We start from the raw sequence: 25,447 nt of genomic DNA, 5'->3' as shown, positions 1-25,447 counted from the left end.
ACAAAAATCTCATTTACATAAATGACTGAATACATTATTTTTTTAAATAAATGCAATATTTTGTTTAAGTTAAATCTGGAATAACCAAGTGTTTAACTGTTTAGAACATCTTTTATTGTCAATCAGTGAGAGCTGCGGCCATCGCCTTGTTGCTCTGTCGCCCTCTGTAGGTGACTGTAGGTAATGCACGGAGACGTTTTTCCTCCCATTTGTTCAATTAAACTGATGTTGTTTTATTAATCATCTGCAACAATTTTCCATACACAGGTTTTTTAGCACTCACCTTTTTGTGTTTTCCTCATCTTTGTGCCTTTTCCCACATCTTGACCAGCGACAGTTGCACCCATCGTCCACAAGAAGGCGTCTTTTTACAAGCCTTCACTGATGAATACAAATGTGGAAAAGTAAGTAGACACTGTCATCACTGTTATCTCATTTCATACACATAATAATGTTGGCATTCTTATGACGTCAACATGAGACCGGAAATTAATATTTTGTTATTTTATATTGTATGTTATATCATTTATTTCTTATTATTATGATGAACCATTTTGGACAAGAGTTTTGTGATTCCACCCGCTTGAATTGTAAACAATTATTTCCAAATTTTTTCCCCTTTTTATTCTAAATATTTGTTAGCCCGATATAAAACTCGCACAATTTTTAGAGAAATGTTTTTCATGAACATTAAAGTTGTGGGAGAAATTCCACGAGAGAAATTAAAAGTGAAGAAGCACAGTTAGTTGTATCACCAACTCCGAGGTTGTTTTGGTCTTTTTTTTATTACTATTTTTTAAAATAAAATATTTATGTTATCAAGAATTTTGGGACAAACTCCACCAACAAAAGTTGAAAAGTGACGAACATATTTTTTTTTTACCTGTATTATCCCAATATTTATGTTATTCTGATTACACAACAACAACAAATGTTTAGGTACTGTACATGTTCAATATATGGGCATAAGTTTGGGACAAAGTTTGTTTTTGGCCATTTTTATCTGAAATATTTTGGTTATTCAGACACAAAAGTTGGAGATACATATTCAATATGGACACCATTGGGTAGTGAATAGTGAATAATATACACACGTTTCCAAAGTTTTTTTTGACACCCTTTTCATCTAAAATATTTATGTTATTTGGATATAAAAAAATATGTATGCTTTTCATTGCATTGTCATATGGACAAAAATTTTAGGACAAATTACTCCAACAGGAAGTAAAGTGAAAAGTGACAAAAAACGGACCATTTTCTAGACATTTGGAGTGTGTCTGTCAGGATTCGCTGGCTCTTTTATTTATGACATACTTAAATGTTGACATTCCAATGACTTAAACATTAGACGGACAATCAATCTTTTGGCACTTTATCATAAAATGTCATCAGTTATTTGCACATATACACTACGGGAGCACATTCTTTTTGAAGAGGCTTTTCAGAACTGATTAAGAGCTATAAATTATTCAGTGTGCGCATCATATAATGACGTATGTATGGAGGTATGTACGTGTTTTTGGCAGCTCCAGCGTGAATGACATGTGCTTTGATTTGAAGTATGGTGAGTGGATGGGTGGGAGTGGGGGCGGCAGGGGGTCTTCTAGCTGCTTGACCTTCGCCCAAATGGTCAGGGGCACCGTGGCTCTCACAACAACCATCGCGTCTCACTTTACGCCTCGCCCCGGCTGAATAAATATGGCCGATGGAAAGCAAAGCAGCGGCGAGAGAGGGTGAGCGAGAGGCCCGTGACTGGTAGATGTGTGGCGAGCTGCTCAGAGGGGCATTGTTGGGGAGCCATGAGAGGACAATGCACAGCCCCCGCCCTGAATACTCGCCATACCAGCTGACCAGCCATTACCATGCTGCCCCGTCACAATTCACACACACACACACACACACACACATAGACAAGGCCATATCCCACCCTCCAACAGACACACACACACACATACTGTATCACCTACATGTGTGTGTGATTTAGAGCAGGTTATGTTTAGACTCTCGCACCTATCTGTTCCTTCAGCGCTGACATTTCAGGCAGCCACCCAGCGAGAACAAGCGCACACTTCGCGCCGCCTTGTTAGTTCAGCAAAGCATCCACCTGGTGGCACAGCCGCAGGATGCCGACCCACTAGCCTTACTTCGCTGGAAGGAAAACAGAAGATAAAACACTTTATGGTCAGGTTTTGTTTTTCAAATTCGCAAGAGTGACAAACTAACAGCCACGCGATTTCACAATAAACTTGTTAAAGTGGTGGATGTTCTGCTTCAGCTTTTTTTTGTACTGAAATGGTATTTAGGGCATTATGGTCACGTAGAGAAATTGAGAATGTGTAGTGTTTGTGTATTATATACAATAAATCCCACAAGGTCAAGCAATATATTACTAATTATAATGTTAAATGTCATGGAATATATGACGCATGGCTTCGGTCATGTCTATTGGTTCTAAATGTAGCTTATTATGATATTATATCTCAATATGGCAACAAGCTAAACTATACAATCCCAAGCAAAAATAAATCAAATTGATATAGCTATCGAGCTAAAGCATACCCATCTATGTATATCTAATAATGGTTAGCTAGTTACCTGCTATGGTTTTTAAATATTGTTTAGTAATTTAGCTAGCTACACAGCTCCAACAACGTGATAGATATCTAGTAAAGCTAACCAGCTATCAAGCAAATCTATGTATCTTATTTGCTGTCAAACTCTTGACTGTTTTTGTCCTCGGGCCATCTTGAGGCATCTTGGAGTCAAGGAACTATGTTGAGGTGATCTTTCGACAAAAGCAGTGTAGCACCTAGCCATCGGCCAAAGCTAGTAACAATAAATTGAGATGTTGCATTATGAACACATTTGTAGACCCCCCCCCACCCCCCAAAAAAAAACACAGTTTACGAGCACCCCCACCTTATGAGTTTTTCGGGTTATGAGATGTAGCCTGTCGCTTGGTTGAGTTTTTGCTGCGTTGTGAGACGAAATTTCACATTTCAAGTGAGCTTCAGCTTCAGATATTTCGCCCACCGATTCAAGTAAAAAAACAAAATCTACAGTCATTGAATGGGGCTAACACACACAAAATGAAAATACTCACAAGGAGCATGGTAAAGGCGTAAACGCTTAATTTACCATGTGGTACCCCACACTGATAGAAAAAAATCGAATTCATGTGAATTACTGGATACATTGTGTTTAATTATATATTAAAAATAAAGATACATTTATGTTAAATACAGAAAAACAAACAGGTGTTCGAGTTGTATGCTAATCGATGTGGCAAACTAGCTAGCCTTCGAGTCGAACTAGCCGGCTACAGGCACGCGCGCGCCCCAGGTCGAACGGAACCGTTGAGGTGAAGCAACAGATGCGCATACCTTCACGTTGCCTTGTACGCATTGTTGTGCGTGCGCGTGCGCGACGCCACACGGGAGGAGGCGTTTGTAGTATGCGCTGCTCAATGGGGACGAGCACGAGCCTCCACCCCTCAGGCGTTGGCGGTGACGCGCGGCGCGCTCCCCAGAGCCCCACTCGTGCTCACCCGCACTACTGTAATCATATGATAGCGAGCCCAAGTCCGCGATACCGCAGCCGCCACCAACTTGTTCGCGGTCCACTTCGAACAACTCTCAAGGGAACTTTTTCTCCCCCTCTCCCTTCAATTTCAAAACAACTTTAGAGTCGCCGCGGGGGTGGTCGAGGAGGGGCTCGCATCATCCGGAGACGAGTCGGGCTCGGAACCGAGCTGGGGAGGGGGGCGGCTGTGATTTGAAGAGTAGCCGCTTGAGAGACACGCTCGTCGGCCAAGAAGACGGTGGTGTCCTGGCACAGCTTCGTTTGGGGACTTTTTGTGTGTGTTTGTTTTTAACACCCGCCCCCACCACGCAGTATTTTTTTTTATATTAAATCCAACCAGAGTGCTTTTGCGTCAACGCTCGAGCCATGGTCGGGGAGACAGAGGTGAAGGAGAGACCCAAGTCCAACCCGGACTACTTAATGCAGCTCATGAACGACAGGAAGGTGATGAGTTCATTGCCCAACTTCAGTGGCATCTTCACGCATCTGGAGCGGCTGCTGGATGAAGGTAAGGTGGTGAGGGGATGGGGGGGGGGGGGAGTTGGGGGGGGGGTCACTTTAAACAGGCCAAATCTGATATATTTTTTTAAAGTTTATATCTCCTACAATACGCCTTTCTCTGTGCTTTATCAGTTCCACACATGCGCGCTGAGTGAGTGAGTGAGCGTGTGAGTGATTGAGTTGGTGATGGGAACAAACAGACAGTTGTTAGTCTTTGCCAGTGACCTAATGCGCAGGCTTATGGTGGGAGTGATGCAGCCCATCCCTGCACAGGAACGACACATGTCACTGGGCAACTTGTTCCATTCCTCTTCACCGAAGCGCCGATACTCAAAAGAATTACATCATTCTAATAGTGTCCGCTCGTCATTTTTTAATACTAATTCAAGCTTGGCGCTCATTACTTGAATATTTTTTTTTTTGCACCACATGATAGCGTGACTTCCTGAGTCCAATTTCAGAGTTACGTGGACACGTGTTGCGCATCAACTAATGCTAATAACCATGTCAGATATGCATCTGCTTCACACGAAACAAAACACAAGATGTGTGACGAAGCTCCGGCTTCTTTCACTTCTCATTTTAAAAAGTGACCCAAAAGTGGAGGGTCACAATAGGTTGTTAAGGGATTGAAGCTCGCCACCGAGCCTGCTGAGGTCAGACGATATTTGCGCCTCAAGGCAGCCATTGGCTCGTGTTTGCGTGCGGTCGGCATGTAAGCACTTATTATTGCGCCGGGGTGTCATTACAGAGGCATTGTGGGCCACCGGGTCGAGCCTAAACAAACATTACAAGCATGACAGTGTTTTAATGGGGCCTCTGCGCATAACAGCAGACGTTGCGCGTGTTTTCAAAGTCAGCAATCCTTTCTGTCTCGTTTCATCATCGGGTCGCGGTGACCTCCGGAGCATATTTACTGGGTTAAAAGGGAACACGGCGTGTGTCAACAATAGCAGGAGAAACTGTCAGTGTGTGTCTCATGGGTCTCCCGTCTTTCTTGTCCGGCAGAGATCGGGCGGGTACGCAAGGACATGTACAACGACACGGTGAACGGAGGCATGTTCAACGGACGCGACATGGAGGAGTTGCCCGAAGCCGTCGGCCCGGTTGCCCAGCTGCAGGAGAAGCTCTACGTGCCGGTCAAAGAGTACCCCGACGTGAGTTGGGGCCAGTGTGTGACCTTCGAACCGCGCTCTGCCAGCTGTTTACTTTTCGCCCTTTTTATCTCCTGGCGGGAGGGAGGGCAAAAAGTCAGTTGGGCTTCACTAGACTGTCGATGTCAATAAGAATAGCCGTAAGGCCATTTTAGCCAATCATAAGCCAGAGGAAAGACTAATCCAGAAAAAAATACGCATTAAAACAACACTAGTGAAATGTAAAACTCTTGAATTAAAAATTTGAGAATGATATTAAAATGACCTTCAAATCAAAATGGCAGAGCACCTGTGCATTTGCCAGCATGGTTTTTTAAAATTAATTTTCCTGTGCAGTGATGGACATCCATGCCGGATTTTGTGAAAATCGGACGCCCTTATGGCGAAATGCTAATGGCTAATACACGTCCGTATTTGCGTTAGGATACAGTTTGTTGTGTTTTTGATATGTTAAATCCCTCAAATGACGGCTTAGTTGAGCTGTGAGTGTGTAAGTTGTCATGTCATGCAAAGGATAACAATTTACAAGCCAGAAAAATGATAAATTGAGCAATCCCTAAAGTCATCGTGTTAATAGGAAATGAGGGGAGTTAAAGGTGATGTCATACAAAGAAGGCAATTTAATTCCTGGAATAATGAGAAACAAATGCTTGCTATAAAGACCAGTGATTTTAAAATTGCATCCCGCCAATTTGAAATGAGCTGTAACGTCGCACAAAAGAGACGATTTACATGCCGCAATAATGAGAAATTAAGCGATTTTTAAAGTCATTGCACTAATTGGAAATGAGGTCATTAACTGCGGTTGTCATACAAAGGACACAGATTAATTGCTGGGACAATAAGAAATGAGCGATTTATAAAAACTAGCGATTTCGAAATTCATCCTGCCAAAAGGAAATTAGCTCTGACATACAAGGAAACAATTAAGATGCCGGAATAAGAAGAAATTAACCGATTTCTAAAATAAGTGCGCAAAAGGTATTGAGGAAGTAAAACTGTATTCGAAAGTAACAATTTCTAAAGTCGTCCAACCAATAGGAAATGAGCTGTGATAACATACGAGACAATTAACAGAATAATAAGAAAAGTCTAAAGTCATCACGCTGATAGAAATCGAGGCCGTAAACTGTGACGTCGTACAAATGGCATTTCTAAAAACGAATGATTTCTAAATTCATCCAACCAATAGGATGTCCATCAAAGGGGATCATTTACATGCCAGAATACTAAAATTTAAGCAAAATCTAATCAAGCAATCTCATCACACTTTATATTAAATCCCCTGAAAATGTTGTTGATTTAGTTGCCGGAATAATAAGGAAAGAATGATTTCTAAAGTCATCAGGCCAATAGAAAATAAACTGTGATGTCATACAAAGGAGACAAGCCCCCCCCCCCCAAAAAAAACAACAAAAGCTGGAAGTCAATCTTTAATTAAGTTCATCCTGCAAAGTATAGGGATCAGATTACTGTATTCATGTTTACTGATAAATGCTGATTATTCATGCCGTTTTAATCAGCATGACGCTATACCTCATCCATATTTATAGGCGCTTAAAAAGGTGGATTAAGTCTTTCCCCTGCCCTAAATATAAGGCCCTATAAAGCGCACGTGCATCCGGCACATCCTCCCGACTGACTGCCAAGTACAGTTAAGCACTTCAATATGAGTTGTGTTGATCCGGATTGAAGGACTCACATGCTTTTTTTTTTTCCCTCCACAATTTTTATTGTTTGTTTTTTTGATTCCCTACCCTTCACCTCCCCTCCGCCGCGACCGCGCCGCATCAGCTCGCCAATCAACCAGTACAATGACAGGCTGTCCTCACTCACATGACGGCGGGGCAAACGCTTGAGATCAAGGTTAAATTTAGAGGGGGGCCGTTCGTCCCTATCAGTGCGCGCGCGCCCATGTGAGGCAGAGGTCAGCGCGCCGGCGACGTGTCGCTACTGAGACGGTATTGTGTGTTTGTACGTGAGGCGAGGATACACACGTACACGCTCACACACACGGGGGCAGCTGTCTTGTTAATCACTCAGTCTCCGTGACAGATAAGGTTAAGCGAGTGCCGCCGTCCTCTCATGCCGCCAAGCGCCCCCCCCCCCCCCCCCTATAATGATCTATTTTGGTCTCGCTTGGTAACGCAAACACATCACACAAGCACACCGCCGACCCCAAATGGACTCATGTCAAATGCGACCCCCCCCACCCCCCACCCCCTTGTGTATGATATTATTTTTATTGTTTTGCTTTGGTACACAGTTCAACTTTGTCGGGAGGATCCTGGGCCCGCGCGGACTGACGGCCAAACAGCTGGAGGCGGAGACCGGCTGCAAGATCATGGTGCGCGGCAAAGGCTCAATGCGGGACAAGAAGAAGGTAACGCGTCACTCTTTAACAGGCTCCAGGGTCGTTTGCAGATCGTGTTTTATTGCATTTACAAAAAAGGGCTCGCCAATTAAATGAGCTGTAAGGGACAGCTGTAGCTCTAGGGCTCCCCCTTGAGTTGTGAAGTGTCATTTAATTTCAGTTAGCCCAATAAACATGCTAAGCGCTAACGGGATACGTCAGTGTTTATTCTTGTCTCTCATTGAACCGTTTCTAGTCGTCTATATTTATAGTTTAAACTAGCGTGAGTATACCCAGGCAGGCTTAAACTTTCTCATCTCGTGAACCTTATGAGGATAAACGGCATCGAAAATTGACGGATGGAGAAATCATTAAAGCAGTAGTAAGAAACAGCTGTGGCTGCAGGCGCCACTAAATAAACCTGACGCCTGGTCAAAGCTTTAACAAGATACGTCCGGGACTCTGCGTAATTATTTAAATACGTTTACCATTACAGAAGCTAAATAAGATGAGCCAACCAATAAACCAGCTAAGATGCTAACAAGACACACTTTTATTTTTGCTATTACCGTACATGACAATTAAGTTTCCTGAAAAAAAATGCTTATTTAAGTACACGTAAAGAATATTTGTAGCTCAAATGCCGTCCCTAGAGTTGTGAATTTCCTTTCGATGGTTAGCCAACAATGTGCTACCAGGTCACGTTTGTGTTTTTGCTTCTCATAAGGAATGTGTATTCATATTTTTTTAAAGTTACATTTACTGACAGAAATTCGTTTTTAAAGCGTCAACTCGGAACAGTTGCGAAGCGTCCTTTACAGAAGCTGAAGAATCCAATAAATGTGCTAAACGCTAACGCAACATTTCTGCTTGTCCGGAATGTTTGCACACATTGTTGACTTGAAAGGAGTCACTTATTAAAGGGAACTCGGGAGTTGTGACGTGTCATTGACTTTCGATTGATAGCCAGTGAATGAACGTCGTTACCGCAAGAGAACAGAACACAATCTTACGGTGTATTTACTGAAATAAACTCCTTGTTAAATTAGCACGAAGGAACAGTTTTGCTCCAGTCTGGAAAATCACATTGTCCATCCATGCTTTTGTGAGTAGAAGCACATACGCTAGCTTTAACGCGACATAAGCTGCGTCCAGGCTGGTCACGTGTGATCCAGTACGTTATCGGCGCTAGCCATTGCAAAAGCAGCAGCAGTAGTAGTAAAATTATAATAAACAAGAGTAGAAGATTTCGGCTGTATTTATATTAAAGATTAAAGTGACATATTTCTGCTTTAAAGTGGCATCGTGTTAATCAAGGCATTAATCGAGGGAAGCCTCACTTCCTGTTTTCACAGGAAGTACCGTTCCTTTGACATGCTCAAAATAATTGTAATGACTAGTGTCAGGAGGCGTCCAGACATCACAAGTCGAGATTTCTCAATAGTGAATGTCGGAAATGGGCTAAACTACAAAACATAATGAAATTGGGTGTTGCCTTCTGGGACCGTCTGAAATCACAGTTTTCCTCCTAATACGTAGCCATCTATCTATCTATCTATCTAGCCTACCTAGTATCCACAAAATGCAAATGGGCGTTGCCTTCAGGGGCCGTCTCAAATCAAAGCTTTCCACGCATTGTCCGTCTATTTGTTTATCTATATCTAGAATTTAGTGTTGCCTTGGGATTGTCTGTAACTTTTCTCACATCATCTATCGAAAGACTGTAATTGGGTGTTGCCTTCAGGGACTGTCTGAAATCAAAGCTTTTTTTTCCTCACATCATCTGTCTCTATATTTCTACAGAATCATATCTATCTATTTATCTATCTACGCCATCCACAATGTGTTTTCAGTTTCTCTCCTTGTCCCGCTGCTTAGTCCATCTGTCTTTCCTTCCTCTCCCCTGGCGTCTCCTCCCGTTGGATGGCTCCAGCTTTCCAAACGGCAGGTGGAGCAAGTCCAGCATTCCATGTGACGCCCCCCACCCACCTCTCTTTCTCTCCCTCTGTCTCTCTCTCTATCTCTCTCTCTCTCTCTCTCTAGAACATTCCCTACCCCGCACACCCTCTGAGAGAGACGCATACACAGAGGAAGGAAAACAGAGACTCAGTGGGAGGGGGGAGGCGAAAGAAAGATGTTGACTTTTAGTGCTCTTCAAAACGATACATCTCACTTGACAAAACATTCGCAAAGCGGGCCCGTCTCGCACCCCTGCGTGCACGGCCCACACTGCGACGGACGCTTTCGTAACTTGGTTTTCCGCCCGCGTGTGGTTGCATCAAATATTTATCTCCCATTACTTTTTTGGGGGAGTTATGAAATATGAACTAGAGCCGAGACGCTAAAATTGTTCACGATCCCTTTCCCTTGCCTGTGGGCAGGGTCAGTGGCATGTTGCGGTGCTAATGTTTAGCTTTGCCTTGTTTATCAAAGATTTAGCTTTTTCAGCGTAATGCATCCATTTTTTTATATTGCTTATTCTCAATTGGGTCACAGGTAGGTTAGAGCCTATCCAAAATGACAAATATGGAAAACCTCCATCCATTTGCAAACTCACCTACTTCCACTTTAACACAAGCTAACGCTGATTACACTGTTAGCTAACCCTAATGCAGCTCAGCTTACCTTTTGACTTTGACATAATAGTGCTTCAGGTCGCCACGTCTAAGTGGTTCTTTCGTACTTCAATTTCATCCATCGGAGTTGACCTGGTCATTGCTGAGGAACTCTTAAGTGGGGGTGGTTATCATGATAATTACTGTTTGGCAACGGGGAGGCAGAAGTGCAGAATGGCTCTACACAGATTGGGCATATAATTAAAGAATTACTTGGTTATTTAATTTCACACTTGGGTGGGCGGGTACTCCTGCTAAGCTAAAAACACCCAATAATGATGTGATTTGAGTAGCATCATAGCCTGGCTTAGCTTAGCATGGCAGTTAAATCGGTAAAGTGGCCAAGCATGGTTCGAGCAACATTCAAAAATCTCAAATGATCAATCAAAAATGATCTCTTTTACATCACATTAGCCTTTCAAGCTAGCATCAATGCAGGGAGGCTGCTGGTACTTTGAATAGTCTGTTTTCTTGTTAATTATGCATTTGACATGTTAACCGTAAAAAACATATTTAATATTTCAGCAAAAGTGGAAAAGTAACTAATTCGATCAGTTCGCATGGCTACGGCTATCTCATGCACACATCAAGACAACCTTTGGAAATAGAAACAAAAAAACTGAATGCAGTAATGATTAGTAAGATAATGGTGATGACATCATATACAGTGAAACAATGACCACACCCGGTCATGTAAAGGTCAACACTCCTGTGACTGAATATACCGGTAGTTAAATTTGTTGCTAGATAAAGCACATAGTAGTGATAAGCGTATTGCAATGATTGTGACTTGTCAAAAATTGCGGGAAGGTTTGGTGATTTGGGGAGTTTCAGAAAGTTGCACAACCCGTGACAAACAAGTTATTTCTTGAATCGTTGTTTCCTGTAATTAGATCTCATTATGAACTCATTCACTGCCATTGACGCCTATATACTTAAAAAACTTCATTTGAACTATTTCTATTAGTTTAACATTTTGTTCCCACTTTTTTTTAACAAGAGTATGAAAACCTAAACAAATGTTATTGCACGTTTAGAACAGATATACAATTTTTGATTAATTGTGAGTTAACTAGTGAAGTCATGCGATTAATTACAATTAAAAATTGTAATCATCTGATGCACTAATTTTTAATAATCTTTTCTTGAATAAAAAAAAGACTTAAAAAAGAAAAAATATATTTTAAGATAATCTTTTCTTTAAAAAAAGATTTAAAAAAGAAAAGATGATTAAAAATGTGTGGCGTCAGGCGATTAAAATTTGTCATCGTAATTAATCGCATGACTTCACCAATTAACTCACATTTTATATCTGTTCTAAATATACAATAAAAAAATTCTAGGTTTTCATACAAAAAGTGTGGGGGGGGATTAAACTAATAAAAAAATTGTTAAAATGAATTTTTTACGTATATAGGCGTCAATGGCAGTGAATGAGTTAAAGGGAAAGTCAACCCCCCGAAATATGCCTTGCAGCCCCACTAGTCTAAATATGGTATTCTGGTTAATATTGCGTTAAGCAGCAAAATCCAGCAGTTTTTGTCAATATCGGAAGGCGGCCATTTTGCCACTTGCTGTCGAGTGAAAATGACATCACAGTTGCTCAGGTGATAACCAATCACAGCCCAGCTCAGCTTCAGAAAACAGGTGAGCTGTATAGTTTATATTTTACAAATGTAATATTAATCAGAATGTCATGTTTAGACTAGTGAGGTCACATATAACATATTTGTTGACTTCCCTTTAAAATAAATACATTGGAATTGAATTCAAATAAGTGAAATCAACCATTTTTATTGTATAGTTTTAACTATTTAACAGGAAGTTGGCCATTTTTGTTTGAAACAGCCATTTTGGGCAAATTCCAGGACCCGTGCTTATATGAAATCATCCTGTGGATTTTCCTAAATTCCATTCAACTTTAAAATGGGTCACATTGACCCGTACCATAACAGAAGGACGAAAAAAAAACAAAAAAAACAGAGCGCCACATCACATGTCGCTCGTTGAATGAAAAAGGGCCCACGCCGCGCATACAAACTGAGCGTGCTTGTTGTTGCGCTCCCACCAGGAGGAGATGAACCGAGGCAAGCCCAACTGGGAGCACCTGAGCGAGGACCTTCACGTCCTGATCACGGTGGAGGACACGCAAAACCGCGCCAAGATCAAACTGCAGCGGGCCATCAACGAAGTCAAGAAACTCCTCGTCCCCGCTGTGAGTATCCCGAAAGAAACGGGGATGAGAATTTAGCGTTTTGGTATGCACGGAAGGGGGGGAGGTGGGGGTGGGGGGGGGGGGTGAGATTGTCGGTCCAAAAGTGTGTGTATGTGTGTGAGTATGTGTAAGGGGTTAGGGTAATTAGGGAACACGCACAAAAAGGGGTTGCCACGGCAACGCCGGGTTGTTTGAAAGGCTGCGCGAATGAATGGCGAGTCTGTTCACTCGTCCTCCCCACTCCATCACTCCTTTCACTCGTTCACAACTCACTTCATTCCCAACGACCGGCTACAATATTCCTTCTTTTTTCTTCTCATCGCTCTTTTTTTTTTTTTTTTTTTGTCGTCGTCGTCGTTGTCCGCACACAAGGGGACGTTTTGATTGGACTCCTCGGCATCGCTCGCATTCTCCGGCGCCACCTACATACCCTCCCCTCCAGTGCTCGCATGTGGAAAATAGCACACGCACACACACACACACACACACATATTGTGAAATGGCAAGACTGCTTCCTCTTGCGACAACCGGCTCAGAATGAAAAGACCAGCGGGTGGAATTCAATTGCAGCCGAACCAAAAAGGTTAAGGCCGTCAGACGTGGTTGGTTGTCGGGAGCGTCGGCACCTGTTCATTCTACGTTGGTGTTCATGTGCACGTGTTGGCTTAACCCCCGGCAACTTTGCCTTGAAGCAGTAAATCAGCCGAGCCTCTCGGTAGGCGGTAACTGGAGCTAAGGTGCAACTAGCTCGTTAAGCACGGAATAGCGACAGGTCGGGCGGTGGTGCGATGCGTTTTAGCTGTTTGCAGTCTCTGACGATGACAGAATGTTTACTCGCGGACACGATTGGGCCAGGTGACGTCAAAGTGTGTGACATTGTCTCCATTTTGGAGAGCACTTGCTTGTCCTCATTAGGGCAGTGTGTGAGAAATGGAGAAACAAACAACTATTCGGTTAGAATTCACGCTAATGGACATTTTAAGGTCTTCGGCGAACGCAACCGTTTTGTAATGTGAAGGGAGCTGAAAACATGCCAATTGCATTCAGGAAGAACGGAGATTTGGGCCTAGAACCTCGGAGCTGTTAGGCAGACGTGCTAACCGCCAGGGCAACGTACTGCCTGCTTATTATCATACATGGGAGGCTATTCAAAAGTCGCCTCACAAATCTCTGAAAAGGCTTTTTAGTGTACGATTAGTGGACGCATGGTGAGAAGCAGCAATGCAGTGGAAACCTCAAAAGTCAACAAATAAGTCAAAAATTTAACAAGGAAAGCGCTGATGTGCGCCGAGCGACCTAACACCTCTAGGATAAACTTGATTTGACTATTTTCTCCCCTTTTCCTTGTCTTTCTTTGTTGATTGCTTGGGAGAACTGTTATTGTACTGGTGGCGGCCATTTTGAGATGATCAATTTAGGGATAGGGCGATATTCGGCATTTTGACGAATATCGGTATCGGCCCTTTAAAAAAATGTATAATTGATGGCCGATAAAAGATGTATTTAAAACTGTGTTAACCCCAGGGAGCTAAATTTTCAGTTAACTTTATAAGAGATGCTGCTGACCCTATTTCTGATTGTTTGAAATTATAACAAAGATAAGTAAAAAAAAATTAAATTTAGATATTTCGAAATTTGGGAAAACTTTATTTACTGGAGAAAATAATACGGCGCTGTTTATTTAAGATTTCATTTAAGCTCATAAAGACGCGCTGATGATCCTGGGAACTCCCTGAACATTTTGTTAGAATTTTAAAACAAGTATGACTATTGTCTACCTAAAGAATACATTTTAAAAAACTACAACATTTTGCAAATCTGAAAAGGTGTTCAATAAGTTCAAGTTAAGAAACGGGAATTTGTATTTTTTTTAAATGTTCACGCCAATATTCGTTTCCCTTTTACTGAAAATGAATATCGGCTCCAAATATCGGTTATCGGCCTCCTTTACTACTAATAATCGGTATCGGCCTTGAAACCCCCCCCACATCGGTCTATTACCATACAAGATTGTTTGCCCTACGACCTTGACGTTGACATTGATGAAGAATGCGTGTGTCTTTTGTAGGCTGAAGGCGAGGACAACTTGAAGAAAATGCAACTGATGGAGTTGGCCATCCTCAATGGAACCTACAGAGACGCCAATGTCAAGACACGTAAGGATCACAATACAGGATGGGAGGGCTCCGATGGGGGGGGGGGCTCTTTTCACAGGAGACCACTGTATATACAAACAATGCCTCTGTTCCTTGTAGCATAGACTGTTTGTCCCTTCTTCGTCCCCTGTCCATTGTGTGTACGCTTATGTGTGGGTGCGCACACACAATCATTGTGCATCTTGTGTGTGTGTGTTTCCCGCAGCCACCGCCGGCTTCCCACTCGGCACCCCGCAGGGCCCTCGCATCATCACCGGCCCCACGCCCGTCCTGCCGCCCAACCTGCGCAACCCCGCCCCCGTGACCACGCCCACCCTCATGCCTCTGATCCGCCAGATCCAGAGCTCCGCCCTCATGCCGGGCGGCAACCCGCACCCGGCGCTGCTGCAGCAAGGACCCGAGTCGGGGATCATCTACACGCCCTACGAGTACCCTTACACATTGACGCCCTCCATATTGGAATACCCCATCGACTCGACCGGCGTATTAGGTAAATAATCGCTACGGGTCATCACGTTCCTACATGGACAATGGATGTATTATGAGACCTGGATACTTGGCTCCAAGGCAAGGCCAAAAATAGTCAATCAAGCAATTGTATATTGTTTTATAAATTAGTTTACTTAGAACGTTTGAGGCAAATACTTTGATTTTTTTTTTCTTTATATTGGGGTGGCCCAACCCATTATCCCATTAGAATAGAACCGCCCCTGCACTAAACTACAGCTAAATACCAACTTCAAATTCAGAAACAAAATAAGAGCAATGTGTAGTAATTTGACAATTTTTTAAGCAGTTGATTAATGATTTTGAAAGCACTATATAAATAAAGATGACTTGACACAGAGATTCTAAAAATGAATTATCAATTTTTCACCTCTGTGTTATGAAGATAAATGTTACAATTGTACATGTAAATCGTTAAATTGTAGCTTCATATCGAGAAAAGCGCTAGAGAATATCAAATGAATTAATTAGTCGTAGTGGTAGTCTCCATCAAATGTACAAATGTAGTCTTTAATAGGGCTGGGTATCGATTCAATTTCGATTCGCAAAAGTTCAGTTCGATTCAATTCCGATATTTTTCGTTTCAATTCGATTCACTCCACTTCAATTCGATATTGATTAATTATGGAACATCAAGTCTTCTTAAATATCAAGGAGATGATTTTTTTTTTTTTAACTCCACAAACATTAAATTCCAAATTCAATTTTGCGGAAGAAGTAACTCGTTAAATGATTTAGTGTTATAATTACGTTAAGTGTTACACATACGTTGGCATCAGCAAGGATGAGATGAAAATAATTTCATAATTCAATGATTGTAAATACAAATTAAAAAGATTCTGATTTGTACAATAAGTCAGGTCTTTCATAAATGTAGGGAAATACTTTTAAATGCATGTGAACAGTAAATGTCAAGAAAACAGTAAAATACACACAAAAAACTTGAAAACGAGATATTAAAATAATGGATTCAATATCGATTATTCGATTTTTTAAAACCCAGCCCTAATTTTTAGCATATGGTGCGGACCTGGGAAAAATGGACGCTGGGCCGCAAATGGCCCCCGGGCCATAGTTTGGATACCCATGGCTTTAAAGTCCGTGGTGAACTTCAGCTTTACAGACGCCATGTTTGTCTGCATTTTGATCAATGCCAAGAGACGGCGATGGGCGACGGCAGCCATCAGTGTCCAGCTCTCGTAATGCATCCATCCAAATGTTATCCGGCATGCAGAAGCTCATCGTCGCGCTAATAGTCCCTTCGTCCTGTGTTTTCGCAGGTATGGCTTTCCCAACCAAAGGCTAAGCGATTAGCTATCCATCTTAGCGCACACGGACTGGCTTGCAGAGAGACCCCATCCCGCCGACCCCCTCCTTCCCCAAAACCCTCCCCCTTCCAGAACCAAACCCCGCCACCCTTCCCTCTAAACGCTTCCAATACGCTTACGGAGCAAAAGCTCGCAGCTCGCTCACACTGTAGGACGACAGATTCCTCGCGCTATAGTCGAGTGTCCATGGCTTCTTCGCGCTCGTGACGTTCTATTAGCTGACTAGCGTGTTGGTGTGACGCCTTCAATTCTAACCTTTTCTTTAAAAAAATAAATAAAAAGAATAGTTCCGCTTGTAATTTTAACACTTTTTTGTAGTTTAGATGTTCTAGCGCGCTGATTGTGATTTAATATATGTTTTTAAAAAAAAATACTATTTTATTGATTCCAGTGCCTCATCAGCGTGATTTTGAAGCTACGAGTGAAGCTTTTTTTTTAATAGAAAGTAGTGGTTTGGATTAATCTTTAGAGAACAGAAGACCACAACACGACAAGATTCTGTCCTCTTTGAATGACTTAACCCTCCTGTTATGTGTGATCACTTGTAAAACAAGGTGTGTACGTGTGTATGTGTGACATGAAATATAGGGTGTATATTATATTTGCAAGGAAAATAATTAGCCATTTCTGCGTCGCTGCCATGTCGATATATTTGATGTGTATGTATGGGAGGACAGGTGTTTGCAAAAATTTTATTTTTTAAATATTTAGGAAAAATTATAAAAAAATAAGGCCAACAGAAGATTTAGCGTCATTTTACATTTTTAAACCCATTTAAAAAAATCCTGTTGTGTTTGTTTCTTACCAACGTTCATGGGTCAATGTGACCCGCTCTATGTTTAATCAACATATATTAATTAAAATAATGAAACTTGTATATTTTTAAATTATTATGTTTTAACCGAAAAGGGAAATAAAATCATCTAAATTGATCAATAAAACAAAGTCTACATTTTCAAAGTACTCAATTTGACTGGCGACGTAACAGGAGGGTTAAACCTTATGCCACCCCACCCCCCCATTCCGAACCCCACCTCCCCCCACCCCCTCACCGTCAGATTTGTGCACCTTGTCAAATCTCCCGGAAGTGGCCGCTGACGTTGTGTGATGTTTTCTTTTCTGATGAGTAACCCTTCTGTGTTCTGTTTTGGCCAACGTCGTCGCGCTTGTTAGCAGGTGCCATGACGGCTAAGGTACGCCGCCAAGACAAGAGAATCCATCCTTACCAAAGGGTAGTGACCACAGACAGAGGTTAGTTAGCTCACCAGCCACTTTATGCGTACGTGTGTGTGTGTGTGTGTGTGCGCGTGTGTGTGTGCATGCATGCAAACCAAGGGACCAGTTTATGTGCGTGTGTCTTAGCATGGCATGCCGAGCCCGGCGTCAAATGTGAAAACAGTCTCGTTGCAGTAAGAGTGACGTTTCGGGAGGAGCCATGTCAGGAAGGAGAGGAGGGAGGAGGGGAAAGGGGTGGGGTGTGGTGGGGTGTGGTGGGGGGGCGGATGCGCTTATCTCTTGTTCGATAACCCGGGCGGCCACTCTCAATTAGAGTGAATCACTCCATTCATGTGACTCTCTTCCTTGTGACTCCTGGACTTGGGAGTCCTCGCTTTTTTTTTTTCTGGGGGGGTTTCTGCTACGTCTTATTACCCAGCACGTCCTATGGGAACCTTTTATTTATACCCGATTTCATTCCACTGGTTCCCGCATTTTGTTGTGAATGATCAAAAGTGTTGTGCCCGACGACTACACGCCACTTAATCCAATTTTACTACTAAAAACACAGCGTGTGATGACTACTGAAGTCTGTGTTCCAAGCTCTCTCTCTTTTTTTTTTTTTGTATGAAATACTGTTGTTTGTGGTCTTATCAGTCGCCCACTGGACTTTATCATTGGGACTGTTTACATCTTTCATATTCTATTTCCTAGCCAGAGTGGTGCTGTTGCCATGTATTTAGCTGCAAAAAAAAGAAAAAAGAAAAAGACATTTGTATATAGGGATTTTAAAGTGCTTATATGAAGCTAATGGAACAAAATCGCTTGAAAGTATTTGTAGGTTGTTTTTTTTGTTTTTTTAGTTTGTATATTTTTATTTTTACGGTATGCTTTTTATAGATGAAGTGTCTCCATGTAAAACTTCTATTCCGAGTGTGTAGCTCCTACTGTTCCCTGGAAGGCGGCGTTGTTGCTCTTGTGTGTGTGTTTTTGTTCTGTTTGGATTTTGTTGTTGTTTTTAAAGATGAGGTGACCTTCTCAATGCACAGGCCTCATGACTGTTTTATGCAATACAGATATGGACTAGCTAGCTGCAATATGTATGTGTGTGAGCAGTGGTGCTCCTGTTGTACAAAACGAGCAACAACAAAAAAAAAAAGACACTAAAAGGCAATAAAGACGACTATTGAGAACAAAATAAATCTCCAAAGACAACCTAAAGACTCAAAATTCTTGTAGTTAGACTGTCTATTTTCAATTTGTTTCCTCTAAAAACAAAAACAAATCACCATCTTTTAACCTCTCATTGCTGTCTCTTACTATGGCACCTGTCTGCTGCTCACAGTAGCCATTAGCCGCTCTGCTAATACTTCCTAGCCAATGGAGCAAAGCATAATCAATATTAATAATAATCAGTCAGCCTTACTCGCAAAACTAGCCGCTTACAACGAGAGGGTCACGCTCTCACCCACATGAAACCATGCCGTCCATTGCTTACCCAAAGTGCACGTGGTGCTAAATCTACAGCAGGAGTTGTACGGCCACCACCTGGACAAGCTACATGCCACAATCACATATTTTGAAGAGAAAATTATGTTAGCAAAAAAAGTGATCTTACAAAGCTGGAAATTTTCTCAAGAAATTGGCTTTTTTATGAAAAGTCTTATTTTTTCCAAAAAGTATTTTATCTTATTGTACTTTGAAAAAACTTTTTGGAGTACAGCTATCTTATTTTAATTGAGAGAAGAAAAATGTGTATATTTTGAGGTGAAAAAAGTTTTATATTGTTAATATTATAAATATAGTATATTTTCTGCTGGATAAACATTTTTGGAAGGGAAAAAAAATGAAGTAAGATTTTTTTGTATGTATTTATTTCAAAGTATCAAAGTTAAACAAGTTGTTTTTTTAGAAAAAACATTTTTAGAGAAAAAGATATCTATGTATGTTTTCAAATATTTATATTTTTTAAAAAAGTCAAATATTAAAATTACATTGTTCACGTAAAAAACATTTGTGAGAAAATATTTTTAAAAATAGAGATTTTTTAAAAATAAAATCATATTTTTCAAGAGAAATAAACATGTTTTTTGGCAAGGAAAAAATTTGTATATTGTAAAGAAAAAAATCTTTTCTGACCCCCCCCCCCCAAAAAAAACCATCTTAGATCGAGAGATTTTTGTATATTTTAGAGTAAACATTTTTTTAAAAAAAGCTTTGTTTTTTAGGAAAAAAGTCTGATCTTTTTAAGAAAAAAATTGGATATATTCGAGAACAAAAATATTTTAAATAAAAATGCTTTCCAGGAAAAATCTTGTATTTCCAAGAATAAAAGTTATAATTTTTTCCCGAGAATACTGTCACATGTGTGCAGTCACATCTTTATGTATCCCCGTGTGCACTTTGGGTAATCACAGGCTAGTGTCTCCTCCTCTGCCTCATGGTTTCACCGTCTGGTAGCATGAGTAGCGTCACGGTAGCGACGGTCACATGACGCTGGGGGCAGCCAAGCATCTGCCCCGAGCACCGTGTGCAACCGCCGTAGGAAAAAAAAATGCCTTGTTGTCATCCCGACGCCACTAGCTGAAACTAATCTCTTTTCTATCTTTTGTTTTTCTTTTTATGTCCCCTTCTGTGTGCCCTTTTTTTTGGTTCCATTTCCTTTCCTGGTCTGTCTGTGTCCCGTCTAACTAGCTACCACGGCAACTAACCCATGACACCTTTTCCACCCACTGATGACCCCCCCGCATCCCCCACCACCCGTCTCATTGGAGAAACACAAACCACCCCACCCACCCCCGGCCCCGCTGCTCTCCTCCCCTTCCCTCCGCGCCCCACCCCCTCCCACCCCTACCCGGCTCAGCCAACCAGAAGCCGGCGCCGGGACCGACCCTTCCGTCTAACCAGCAGCGGACGGCGGCCGCGGCGGTGATAACCCAGCAGGGACCGCTGCCATCGAACTTTTAGCCCACGTGCCTTCCTCTCGCATATCGCCCACAGTTGCCATTGTGGGGGTCCAAATGAGCTCCTACATTAGCAATAATTACAACTCTTCTTTATAAGTTAGCTACTGAAGATGCACTCGAACCGTCCACAGAGAGAGAGGTGTTGATATTGTGCATTTTACTTGATTTCAACGAGCAATCAACCGTGGCGTTAACATGTTAGCATTCTGACTTAACGTTTTTTTTTTTTTGCACGACTTGCTATATGTTAGCATATTAGCATTTTTTATTTGGAGTAATAAACAACTACGTGGCAGGATAAAAAAAAAAATGTAACGACCACCCAGAATGCATTTTCTTATGAAAACAAGCAAACTGTTAGCATGCTAGTATTTTGTGAGTCCTCATTTGAAAAGAAAACTTAAATGACCATCCTAAGGTAATTCCCTTCTAATTTTGAAAACAAGCTAATGGCATGTTAGCATTTTCTCATTTGTAATGGTACCATATCACAGGCTGGGATGTCAAATCCCTATCGACCCGCCACAGTGCTTTTTGTACTCTGTTTGCTAGCTTGCTACACATTAGCAATACTAACAGTTAACATTAATAAACATGCTAACGTATTTTATCAATCCTCATCATAAATCGTACCCGACTATAGGGCAAGATGTAAACTCCTTATCAACATATCTTGATATATGCTAGCATAGCAACTGTTAGCATGCTAGCATTTTATCAGTTTCAATTACAAATAGCACCTGGCTGCTATTATTTAAACAGTTTAAAAGTTTTATTTGATTTTCTTTTATTACTTCTTCCTTCCTTCTTGTTATTTTTTTGTCTTTTAAATGTCACTGACGTTTTAAAGAGTGCCTTATTGAGTTTTGCGCTTCCATTAACTTCGTCAAGTGAAGTAAAATGCCAAGGCGGATCCTCTCTCTCTCTCTCCGCCAAAAAAGAAAGTGAAATCCAAAAAGGCCAAAGTATCGCAGTCATCAAGTCGGGCATTCTGATGCTTCTTTCGCAAGTCTGTGAGTCAACACGCGGGGTTTAAGTGCACAAAACGTGAAAGGAAGCTTGCACAACTGAACAAAAGTGCCTTTAAAAAAAAATCACTAGTATTACATTTGTATTACTATTTACCTCTCCATTTTATTGCCCAATCCCTGTCTAAGTGCCACACAGTATTACGCACTGATCTAGAAGATGTATTTTTATGTATGTGTGAGGATGGAACACTGTTATATGATTATTGTCATAACTTGCCCGCACATACTATATAAACGAGCACATGCAACACAGCCAACTGAGGCCTTGGTATCAAACACGACGGGGTTGTAACACCTGTAACGAGTTTATATGTATTTTTATATGCTATTTTGTACATTAAATGACCTTTTCAGAGTTGATGCCTTACTATATATATCTATACAAAAGTGTGTCCTGAAATACTGGATATGTTTTGTGCGTTAACTGGAGCCTTTGAGATGAGCGCCACCGCTTGCCTCTTGTGCCTTTACAATTATTATTTTTTTGTCTTTTTGACAATTAACAGTAGTTCCATATTAATCTGCCCTTCGGCGGCCACTGTATAGGCTGTACTAAACTTTTCTGTGTTTAACCACTTTAATTGTATCTGCTTTTTCTTTAAAAAAAAATACATCTACATAAAAAGATGAATATGGGAATGGTGGTCTCTTTAACATTGTTTGCAGAAATAACGTTGTAATCATTAAACTCTTTGTTGTAAAAACTAACCAACTTTGTTGCTTCTCTCACTCTCTTTGTAGCACTTAATTATGCAAATGGTCTTCATTTCTGCATACTAATCACCAAAAACAAGGCCTAGTTTTCACACATATACACAATGAAAAAAAAAACACACACACACACACACACACCCCTTGAGATGAAATGCGGGGAAAAGGCCACAAACGTTCCATCCCACTTCCCCCATTTTCCCTGTCTTCTCTCCATCCTGTCTCCCACTTGAAGAGGGCATTACACATATTTGTGCAATAAGAGAGAACAAAACACACCCGGCTCGCCATGGTTTCTGCGAGGCATGCACATGTATAACAAGAAGGTGGGGGGCGGGCGGGCGGGGGTGTCAGGTTTGGAGGCCTAAATGTCGAGGGGATATAAGGGAAATTGATTGCGCAAGCTCGCCCTGAAACATCTGCGCAGGATCACAGCGAGGAGTGAAACTCCTACAACAAGCGGACCAAAAGACTCCAGAAGGAGACATTTGAAGGAAATGGGTGCGTCGGATGCAGCAAGCACTATTGCATGAATAATTTTCTGCCAGCGGGCGGCACCTATGGATCTCTTCAGGATGAGACATTCAACACACACAAGACATTTTGGTCGCGCTTTGAACTTGTGGGGCTGACTTTTTATGGCGAGTCGTCCAATTTTGCAAACATGTTCCTCCCGCGCAAAAATGTATGTGATAAATTTAGCTACAATGTCAAGTACACGTTCATAAAATTTGGTTGGACAAAAATCGCCGGGAGTTCACTTATGAAGCCAAAACTGACATAAAATGGCCACTCTAATCCAAAATGGCAGACTTCCTGTTTCTTTTCAGACGTGGCTTCTTGAGCCTTTTTCGTAGGTCCGCTCATGGTAGACATGGCTACCAAATGTTCATGTTGCCAAGTGAAGCTAGCTTTGCTAAACTTGCCCCAAATTCCAGGGGCCTGAAAATAACCAACATAAGCTCAAAATGGCTGCTTCAAAGCAAAATGGTAGAATGACTGCGTCTTTTCAGCTATGGTTTCTTGAGACTTTTTGTGAAGGTCTACTCACGATGGACCACATTTCATGTTGCTAAGTGTAACTAGCTTTGGGGGCTAATTTTTTTAGAAATTTCCAGACCCTAAAATGACTGCTTTGATCCAAAATGGCAGACTTCCTTAAGATTTTTTTTGTGAGGCTACTTATGATAAACGTGTATACCAAATTCCATGTTGCTTAGCGACCCTGGCTAGGTGGCTAAATTTTCCCAAATTTTCAAAGGCCCGAACTGGCCAAAAATGACCCAAAAATGACTGCTTTGATACAAAATGGCAGTCTTCCTATATCTTTTTTAGGCATAGCCTCTTAAGCCTTTTTTTTTTCTCCACGAGATTCTCTGGTCACTGTTGATTTTCTGGTCACACCCTCAACCCCTACCAAACAAAACTTGGCGATATTTCATGACTTTTTTTTTTGAGTATGGGAAAGCCCTCAAAAGAGGATGAAGTAACTAAGCACTTTTAAGAGGGGGCCCTCTTGGCGAGCAGCGCTCGAGCCATCAACATAAAAATATAGTCACATCACGCGCGCTTAAAACAAAGTTTCCTTTTAAATCCCAAAGTTAAACAACAACACAGCGTTTTCCACGGTGAATGCAGCCATGGGTGGCTCATTCGTCCTCTGCCTGCCCTTCCTGCTTTCATTGTGGAGTTTTTGTTGGGGTGGGGGGGGGGGCTGGAGAGGGGGTGGCGCGGGGGTGGGCTTGATATTGAACTTCAGGCTTGGAGTTGAGCCTGCTTCACCCCCTCCCCTGATCACTGAGAGAGAAAGAACATAATGTGACCGCCGCTGACAGTCCTCTGGACAGGAAGATAGCAGTAAAAAGAGAGAGGCTTTTTTTTTCTTTTTTTTTTTAAAGGGGTGTGTGTGGTTGGGGAGGGGGGTTCATGCATGTGTTTGGATGGGTGTGTTCGCTCTTGTCTGTTTTTCCTGTTTTCAATCAAGTCTTCTAACTCTCTTGTTACGTTTCTCAGGAAGAGCAATAATGTTCCCCGGTCAATTCGACTTGGGGCGGGTTGAAGTGTCAAAGTGTCAGAATTGAAATATAAAATGTTATCTTTTTATTAACTTGTGCAGAAAAACACTTTTTTCAAGTTTGTTTAGAAACTGGTGAGAATGTTTTTTTAGTTTCACCAATCAACAGAAATTCAATTGCCACGTCAAAAAAAGAAGTCTCAGTGACCTATTCCCAAAATTGGAACAGGAAGTCAGCCATTTTGGTTTGAGGCAGTCTTTTTTGGGGGGGGGGTTGGAATCCAGGGTTCGTACTTTGACAATTTCAGATTATATGAAGTTTTGTTTCATTTTTTTCAATTCTATTCTCTTGAGTTCCATGTTCATGTCGTTAGGTTTTCATTTCCACCTGTTCTCGTCAGCCCAGTCGCTCGTTTTAACCAATCAGCTCCATCCTCTCCTGTCCAGGTGTGACTCGTTGGTTTCATCAGTTTTCCTGTTGTCAGCCTTGTTTCTTTGTTACTTTTAAAATATATTTTTTAGACGTTTAACATTCTGATATTTTTATTCCTTGTCTTTTTGTTTTTGGAGAAAGAAAAACTTTTTTTGTTTTTTTAGCATCTCTGCACTTGGGTCCACCTTTCTGCCTCCAACACCACAAAATCCATGATTTTCCGACAATATTACTGTATAGTATAAAAACATAATAAAAGAGAACCCCCCCCCCACCACCACCCCCAAGTCTTCTGCATTTTAAGTATTTAACCTTCATTTCACTGATATATTTACAGTGACAGGACGCCCAAAGAAGTCTGAATGACCCATGGCCAAATTTTGTCAGAAAGTCGACCATTTTGGTTTAGAGCAGCCATTTTGAGCTAATTCTATGACTCGAGTCTAAAATGTGCCCCGATTACGCATCCATCCATTGCCTGGCGCCCAAAGTTTGATGTTATAGAAGGATTTTCCATCAAAAAAAGGGCTCCATTAATTGCAGCTTTAATTTGTGTTGCATTTCTTTAACTTTCAAACGGGTCATTTTTGACAAAACAGGAGGGTTAAATCGCTTCACTAATGTATTCTGCAGTCAGCTCCGGCCAGCGAGCCAACACACACCAAG

At 41.6% G+C, this 25,447-nt stretch overlaps 1 protein-coding gene and 1 long non-coding RNA gene across 6 annotated transcripts; one reads left to right on the top strand and one right to left on the bottom strand.

The window, feature by feature from the left end:
- Positions 1 to 283: 283 nt before the first annotated feature.
- Positions 284 to 3,691, bottom strand: LOC147156813 (uncharacterized). Its single transcript, XR_015091557.1, has 3 exons — positions 3,384 to 3,691; positions 2,011 to 2,148; positions 284 to 381 (listed from the first exon to the last, which is right to left on the bottom strand). It is a non-coding gene; the product is annotated as an uncharacterized LOC147156813 (long non-coding RNA).
- On the top strand, positions 3,495 to 22,579 carry qki2 (QKI, KH domain containing, RNA binding 2). Of its 5 annotated transcripts, XM_086063800.1 has the most exons (9): positions 3,495 to 4,090; positions 5,092 to 5,240; positions 7,504 to 7,620; positions 12,277 to 12,420; positions 14,489 to 14,576; positions 14,782 to 15,066; positions 16,340 to 16,363; positions 17,585 to 17,662; positions 20,321 to 22,579. In XM_086063800.1, the coding sequence occupies exons 1-9, from the start codon at positions 3,949 to 3,951 to the stop codon at positions 20,341 to 20,343; spliced, it is 1,050 nt and encodes a 349-aa protein (XP_085919926.1). In that variant the 5' UTR covers positions 3,495 to 3,948; the 3' UTR covers positions 20,344 to 22,579. The 5 variants fall into 5 exon arrangements, with proteins under 5 accessions (XP_085919926.1, XP_085919929.1, XP_085919927.1 ...); XM_086063803.1 differs by lacking the exon at positions 16,340 to 16,363; XM_086063801.1 differs by lacking the exon at positions 20,321 to 22,579 and having other exon boundaries at positions 3,496 to 4,090; positions 17,585 to 18,841.
- The last annotated feature ends 2,868 nt before the right edge of the window (positions 22,580 to 25,447 follow it).

This window comes from Leptonotus elevatus, chromosome 20 (assembly GCF_054856555.1).
Source record: "Leptonotus elevatus isolate MCC_2025b chromosome 20, RoL_Lele_1.0, whole genome shotgun sequence".
Lineage (NCBI taxonomy): Eukaryota > Metazoa > Chordata > Actinopteri > Syngnathiformes > Syngnathidae > Leptonotus > Leptonotus elevatus.
This window is presented reverse-complemented; position numbering and strand designations above follow the sequence as displayed.